The 7,825-nt window shown below is 39.8% G+C and overlaps 1 protein-coding gene across 2 annotated transcripts in view; it reads right to left on the minus strand.

Annotated features, from left to right (window-relative positions):
• ELP3 (elongator acetyltransferase complex subunit 3) overlaps positions 1-7,290 on the minus strand; it is a 109,753-nt gene extending 102,463 nt beyond the window's left edge. The window contains exons 1-2 of one of the 2 annotated variants that reach the window (XM_074209216.1): positions 7,163-7,181; positions 3,954-4,053 (exon numbers count right to left, since the gene is read on the minus strand). In XM_074209216.1, coding sequence (XP_074065317.1) covers positions 3,954-4,030 — 77 coding nt within the window. In that variant the 5' untranslated portion in view covers positions 4,031-4,053; positions 7,163-7,181. The other variant, XM_074209215.1, reaches the window with a different exon arrangement.
• Positions 7,291-7,825: the final 535 nt, after the last annotated feature.

Consider the following 7,825-nt stretch of genomic DNA (forward strand, 5'->3'; position numbering starts at 1 on the left):
GTGCAAAATTTTTGGTCCTCCATATCAGAGAAGAAGTCTGAGTTATTATGGTATTAAAAGATAAAATATGTTTACATACAATAGTTACATATAGTTTATGTATTTCTTGCATCATCTGCTGACCTTCACCTGCTATGTACAGCTCAAAAACTCTCATTTACTTTCTTATTCCAACTAGGGATATATCAAAACCACATTAGGTAAAGTGTTGATGTGGAAAAAAATAAATGTATCAGGCGCTGTGCTAAGCACTGGGGACTCAAAGAAAGGCAAAAATATGATCTCTGCCCTTAGAAGCTTGGAATTCTAAAGGAAGAGACATAAAAGGGACAAACAGTGTAAGTGGGAAGTAATCTTGAAGGAAAGGCATTAGTTGGGGGGGAGGGGAAGTTCAGAGTTCTAAGAAAGGCCTCTGGCTGAAGGTGGGATTTGGGGTTCATCTTGAAGGATGTCAGAGAAGCCAAGAGGCAGAGTGAGAAGAGAGAATTGAGAGACACTGTGTAAAGGCAGGGAGATAGGAGGAGGGTCATGTGTAAACAAGCTTGGTGTCCCTGGGTGATGGAGTATAAGGATCAGAGAAAAGCATAAGAATGACATGGTAGAAAAAATCCGGGGTTTAAAAAGCTAAACAAAGGATTCTATTTTTGATTCTGGAAGAAACAGGGAACCATTGGAGTTTATTGAGTATGGATGTGACATGGTTAGAACTACACTTCAGAAAGAGTTCTTTAGCAGCTGAATAGAGGGGGAGAGAATTGAGGCAAGGAGACCATCCAGAAGGTTGCTCCAATAAACCAGTCCAGGTGTGTGGTGATAAGGACCTGCACCAGGGTGGCAGCTGTGTAAGAAGAATTTATATGAGAGAGGTTGTGAGAGTAAAAACAAGACCCTGGAACAGGAGTACCTGAGTTCAAATCCAGTCCAGACAAGTCACTTAATCCCACCTTCTAAAAAAGAAAAAAAAAAAAGCAGGGGCAGCTAGATGGTGCAGAGGATAGTAGAGCCCTGGAGTCAGGATCCAGCCTCAGACACTTAAAAATTACCTAGCTGCATGACCTTGGTAAGTCACTTAACCCCACTGCCTTGAAAAAAAAAATAAATAAATGAATAAAAGTAAAAAGAAAACTCTACAACTGATTAAATGAGGGCTGCATGTGAGTGAGTTGCCCAGGATAACAGGGATAAGAAGTGAGCTTAGGTGACCAGAGGATGATGGTGCTCTTGACCAGTGAGTGGGAAATTGAGAATATATAAAAGTTTAGGGAGAAAGGACATTAAGTCCTGTTTGAAACATGCTGAATCTAAGATGTCTTTGGACCCCCAGTTTGAGAAATTATAATAGGCAGCTGGTGATATGAGATTGGAAGTCAGGAGAGCAGTTAAGGCTGGATAAAATTTTCTACACAGAGATAAAGACTGAACCTACTGGAGCCGAAGGGATCAACAAATGAATTAGTGTGGGGGGGGGGGGGAGAAAAGAGGGCCCAGGATAGAACTTTAGGGGTTGATTATGAGCTGGTAAAAGACACTGAGAAACTGTTAAGTAGAAGAACCAGGAGACAGCCATATCATGAAAACTTTGAAAGGAGAGATTACTTAAGAGTTGACAGTTTAAAAGCTGAAGAAAGATCAATAAGGATGAGGCCTGAGAAATGGTTAGTAAATTTGGCAATTAAGAGATCATTGGCAGAGAGAACTGAAGAAAACAGCTTCAGTTGTATGATGAAATCAGACTACAAAAGGTTTAGAAGACAGTGACAAGAAAGAAAGTGGAGGTACCAAGTAACTTGAGAATGACTTCCTCAAGGAATTTAACCATTAAAGAGAGCAGAGATACAGGACATTAGCAAATGGGAAGGTCAAATTAAATAAGAATTTAAGGATGGAGGAGGCAGAGTATGTCTGTAGATAGCTGGAAAGCAGTCAGTAGATAATGGCAGACTGAATGTTAAGAGAGGGGATCTGAGAGGAATAATGTTGGGGAAGAAGGGCTAGAACTCAATTGAGGGTTCATGTAGAGGAGTTTGAATAGGTAAAAAAGTGGGTTAAGTAACCACTGAGAAATGGCAAACTATTTTAATAACCTCAAGCTTTTATTTGAAATAATGGTCTCTTTTCCAGTGACACTGTATAAGTAAGAGTAATGAAATATGACAGTCTCTGAAGAAATAAGACCCAGAGAACCCAAAGGGCAAAGCACATGAATGTCACCAATGAAGAGTTCCCCTGGAGAGTTAGTGTGGATGTCACTAGAGAAATATATTTTCTTAAAGTAAGTTCCAAGGGCAGTTAGGTGGTGCAGTGGATAGAGCACCAACTCTGGAGTCAGGAGGACCTGAGTTCAAGTCAGACTTCAGACACTTAATGATTACCTAGCTGTGTGACCTTGGGCAAGTCACTTAACCCCAATGCCTTTCAAAAACAAAACCAAAACAGTGTTATTCAAATAGTAAGTGTTATTCAAGTAGTAAGAAGTGATAATCAATGCATATAATACCACTAGTATCTGCCCAATGTCAGGAGACCTAGAAGGGTCCTCACATATTGAGTAAACCTTTGTTGAGGCTTTATGGGAAGATAAGGGCAAGAAAAGAGCAATATGAAAATGGATGCATTGTATATGTACCTTTGGATGGTATATCTACATCAATGAGGCCATAAATCTAAAGTAAAGTACAAGGCAGTAAATTATACTTTTTTACTTGATCAAGGATATTTGGAGAGTTATTACCATCAACAAATGAGAACTTATCATACAAGATAGTGTGTTAGCTGTTGGGGGTACAGAGATTTGTAAGACACAGCCACTCATTTATTCAAAGATAATTAAGGAGATAACATAAAGCAAGCTCCTAAAGTGGTCCAATCAGCAGGTACTATATGAGTTTGAATGAAGGAGATTATTATAGGTGAGGTTAGTTACTGAAAGGTTTATGAAGAGGGGCGGCTAGGTGGTGCAATGGATAGAGCACTGTCCTTGGAGTCAGGAGTACCTGAGTTCAAATCCAGCCTCAGACACTTAATAATTACCTAGCTGTGTGGCATTGGGCAAGCCACTTAACCCCATTACCCTGCAAAAAAAAAAAAAGTGTAGGAGTAGACTAAGTCTTTAAAAAAAAAGTAGACCCTAGTAATACTGCTGATTCTAGTTAATAAAGGAAGAAACAACAGGATGAAATAACTTATTGGAAATGTGGACTGATATCCACATAGGAAGAATCAAAATGAATACTAATATTATAAGCAGGTGAATCGTGGTACCACTAAAAGAAAGAGTAAAATCTAATGGGAGAAATAGGTGAACTTGGCTCTAGAGAAAGAAATAAAAATGTATGACTTTAGAGTTTCAAGGAATGAGAGAGAGAGAGAGAGAGAGAGAGAGAGAGAGTGTGTGTGTGTGTGTGTGTGTGTGTGTCTAGAAATACTCAGAAGATAGCTTGGAGATGTGATACAAAAACTCAGGAGAGATATCAGATTTCCACCTTACACAAGGAGTTGTCAGTTGCAAAAACGAGAGTGTATTTCTCCAAAGGAGAGAAAACATATTATGTTCATATTTAAAGGGCAGCTACTAAAGATTTAGGAGAAACAAAAAAAGTATGTCAAGTTAGTCAAGGAATGTTTATTATGCAAGTAGGCTAAGGGGAAGGGTAAAAGATGAAGAATCAAGGAGAAAGACCTAGTGAAAAAGTTGAAAATGTCAAAGGAGATAGCAGCTACTTCCAGTTCCCAGAGGAGGAAAGGAATAGGATTATAAATTAGTCTTAGAAAGGAAGATCTCTTTTCCTCCTAGGACAGAAGGAAAGATAAAGTACAGATAGATATTTGTTGAGATTATGGGAGACAGGAATCCTAAATTTCCAAGACTGAAGAATGGCATATGACAAAGTAAAGTTTTAGAAAATTACAAAATGGTTCTGCAATAAGGTACTAAAAAAAATAATACCACTTACTTATTTAGATCAATATCTTTCCCCTGTTCATGGGCTTCAATTAGTTGTTTAATAACATCACCTATTGTCAGTATCATCAGCTCAGCAGGACTGAGATCTCCTGAAAAAAAAATCAATATTCAAAGAAAAAATATTATATTGTAAAAACTTTTAAAAGTTTATACATGCTGTAAGTTTTCTACGATTATTAATATAAGTCTGAAAATTAAAAATTCAAGGGAAACTTTTAACCTAGTCATCCACTATCCTGATTATGTATTTTTTAACATTTCAACAAAATTAAGCAGATTTTATCTAGTTTAAATGAGTTCACAGGATGAAATTAACCGTGAAGAACAGAGACAACATAAAGAAAAGTTCCACCTTATGGGAGCAAAGGCAGAGCTATTGGTTATATATATGAGCATATATTTGTGTGTATATATACATATATATATTTATATTTATACACATACACACATACTCACACAAGCTTGAGAATGTTAGTCTAAGATGGATCAAATACAAAGAGTTCTCAAGATGATGAAGAGTTATTGTTTGAGCACAAAGGATAAATGCTGTTTGAGGGTTCGTGGAAGGAATTGGTGATGTTTAACCTGGAGAGAATACTGAGAAGGGACAAGATAAAACTGTTTTTAAATGTCTGAAAAGCTGTCATGCATTAGAGAGTCATGTTTGTTTCATCTGGTCCCATAGAGCAAAACTAAAAGGAGTAGAAATTTTGAAAGCAAATTTAGGGGAGAAGAAGATAAATCTTCTAACAGTAGAGGTATTTAGAACCAGAACAGGCCACCTTTGGAGAGAATGAGTTCCCTTTTACTAGCTGTTTTCTAAACAAAGACTAGTTGACCACTTGTCAGTATGGTAGTAGTTGGGATTCATTTTTAAGCAAGGCTGGACTAAGAAGGACTGCTGACACTACTTCCTACTCTGAAATTCTGTGATAATTTTATTTATTTTTATTTTTTGTTTTTTGCAAGGCAAAGGGATTAAGTGACTTGCCCAAGGTCACACAGCTAGGTAATCATTAAGTGTCTGAGTTTGCATTTGAACTCAGGTACTCCTGACTCCAGGGCCAGCACTCTATCCACTGAACCACCCAGCTACCCCTCTGTGATTTTTTTTTTTGCAAGGCAAATGGGATTAAGTGGCTTACCCAAGGCCACACAGCTAGGTAATTATTAAGTGTCTGAGACTGGATTTGAACCCAGGTACTCCTGACTCCAGGGCCGGTGCTTTATCCACTGTGCCACCTAGCCGCCCCCCTCTGTGATAATTTTAACAGGAATGATTCTCTTCTTCACAAACTAATGGAAAAGGGTATAAATCTGTGGAGGGTACTCTCAAAAGTTTTTATCCACAGGAAGAAAATAACTGTAATTAGAGCCCCATCCACCCACCCAATAACAGGAACATCCCCAACAACCAACGAAACAAACGTAGCTAGGTGTCAGACATTTAATAGCTGTGTAACGCTGGGCAAATCACTTAACCTCTAGCTGCCTCAGTTTCCTCAAATAAAAAGTGGAGACAATAAAAGTACCTACTTCTTAGGGTTGCAGTGTGCATTGAATTAACATGAAAATGTTTAAAATAAACACTTAATAAATGTTATCTACTATTTTGCTTTTCAAGAGGTTGCAAATACAATTTTACTAAACCCTTTCTTGAAAAAATGTTGGGGTTAGTGTGGGGATAAAAAGATGAAAAAAACACCAATATCTGGTCCTGTAAAGTTTAAATACACAAGTATAAGTAAATTCTAAGGAACCTGAGGAAGGAGAAACTACCAACAACTAAGGTGATCAGGAAATGCTTCAAGTTTAAAGGAAATAGCACCTGAATTGAGTCTTGAGGGAAGCTAGAGTAGATTGGCCCAGTTGGTAGAGAGAAAGATTTGCTCATGGGGAAGTGCACTGTGATATCTGTATGTAGGTAATGGACCCCACTGAAAAAATTTCATGGTTGGAATTCTAAGGAGGAATATGGCAGACAGTGGGGCAACTGAGTGGTGCAGTAGATACAGCCCTGGACACTTACTAGCTGTGAGACTCTGGGCAAGTTACTGGAAATGGAAAACCATTCCAGTATTTTTGCCAAAAAAAAAAAATGCCTAATGGGGTCCCAAAGAGTCAGACACGATTATGACTGAATAATAACAACAAAATCACTATCATATAGTATTTAAAATTGTGCTTAAAATAACCCTGGGAAAGGTAAAAAGCATTATTCTTGTTCTACAAATCAGGAAACTGACACAGCAAGGTTTTCAGCTGTCCAAGTCATACAGCTACCTTGAAAATGAACCAGAAATAAAACAAATCTTCTAGGTCTTTTTATTTCAACACACTTTCTCTTGAAAAACAAAATAACTAAACCAAAACAATTATTTTTTTCCTCGGGGTCTTCCTTGTGGAAAGTTAACAAAGAGTCTAATAAAATATAACTAAAGGTTTAGATTTAAATCTGTCAAAATTTTTAAACTTTTAATGGCTTAAAACTGCCATTGGTCGTTTTTAGGACAACCTGTGGACACTGAATTAATTGGCAGAAGAAGAACCCTGCTACCTGCTGGCTGACTAATTAGATTTGGCGCGGGGACTCCTTTGCTCTAACACAATCAGGGTCACTCCGCTCATAAGGTGGGGGGCGGCAGCGGAGCATAAAACAATTTAATTGGCCGGTAGCTTTGCGAGATAATTTTCTACAGATAACACTTTATCGAAATAAAATATCGTTCGCGTTGAGGCCACATTGTTAGCATAAGTAAATTAAGCTCTAACTTAAGAACCCTTAAACCACAAGAGTGCAGATTGTACATCTTTACCCAAACCTCTTTTTAAAATCACTCGAAAGGGAGTGGCTAAGTGGCGCAGTGGATAAGAGCACCGGCCCTGGAGTCAGGAGGACCTGAGTTCAAATCCGACCTCAGACACTTAATAATTACCTAGCTGTGTGGCCTTGGGCAAACCACTTAACCCCATTGCCTTGCAAAAACCTAAAAAAAAAACAAACCCCAAAACAAAACCTTGGTCCCGATTTGCTTTGGCCCCTGAACACTGATGGGAAGGCTCGAGTTCGGGCACCGAGAGGCTGCGGGGAAGGAAGGAGAGGGAGCGGCTCCGGGACTGCACGCGTGTCTACGCGTGTACACACACATATACACGCACACACCCCCCGAAGGGGTCCCCAGGAATAGGAAGTTAGACCTTGGGGGGCATATCTCTCCCTTCCGCACCTTTCCGTTTCTGCTTCATGCTGTCAACGCCGCCGGAGACAGGCCAAACACCCGGCGGACGCCGTCGACTTCCGCTTGGAGCCGGCAAGCGGCGGAGCCCTGTCGCGAAACTGTCGTGAAATCGCCGTCAAGCGGCGCTTCCGCCCTCCTCCCTCCACTTCCTGGAGCGGGAAAGCGAAGAGACCCGTATAGGTGTTAGGAAGATCGGGGTGGAGTTTTAACACTTACTGTTTTCAGGAAACTGCGGTGGTTCCTGGATGGTTCTGGAGAAAACCCAGGAGGGGGTTGGGTTCAGATCCTCCTTCATACATTATCTGTGATACCACGGGGAGACTTAAAAGTCTAAGTCAGCTCATAAAGCCTCGCCAAGACTTCTGGTGTCCTCTTCTGCCCTCTCTATTTTATTTTAGGCATTTGACGTTTTTCTGAGAAGGAGCCCGACACCACAGAAGGTTGAGAGTCGATGATTTAGGCCCAGTCCGTGGCCTAGAGGAGCTGAGGCCTAGAGAGAGTAACAGAACTAGTAGCAGGGCCTGTGCCTCCTTCAATTTTTCTTGTTTTTGTTTTTTTTGCAAAGCAATGGGGTTAAGTGGCTTGCCCAAGGCCACACAGCTAGGTAATTATTAAGTCTCTG

Source organism: Macrotis lagotis, chromosome 1 (genome assembly GCF_037893015.1).
Source record: "Macrotis lagotis isolate mMagLag1 chromosome 1, bilby.v1.9.chrom.fasta, whole genome shotgun sequence".
NCBI classification, from domain to species: domain Eukaryota; kingdom Metazoa; phylum Chordata; class Mammalia; order Peramelemorphia; family Peramelidae; genus Macrotis; species Macrotis lagotis.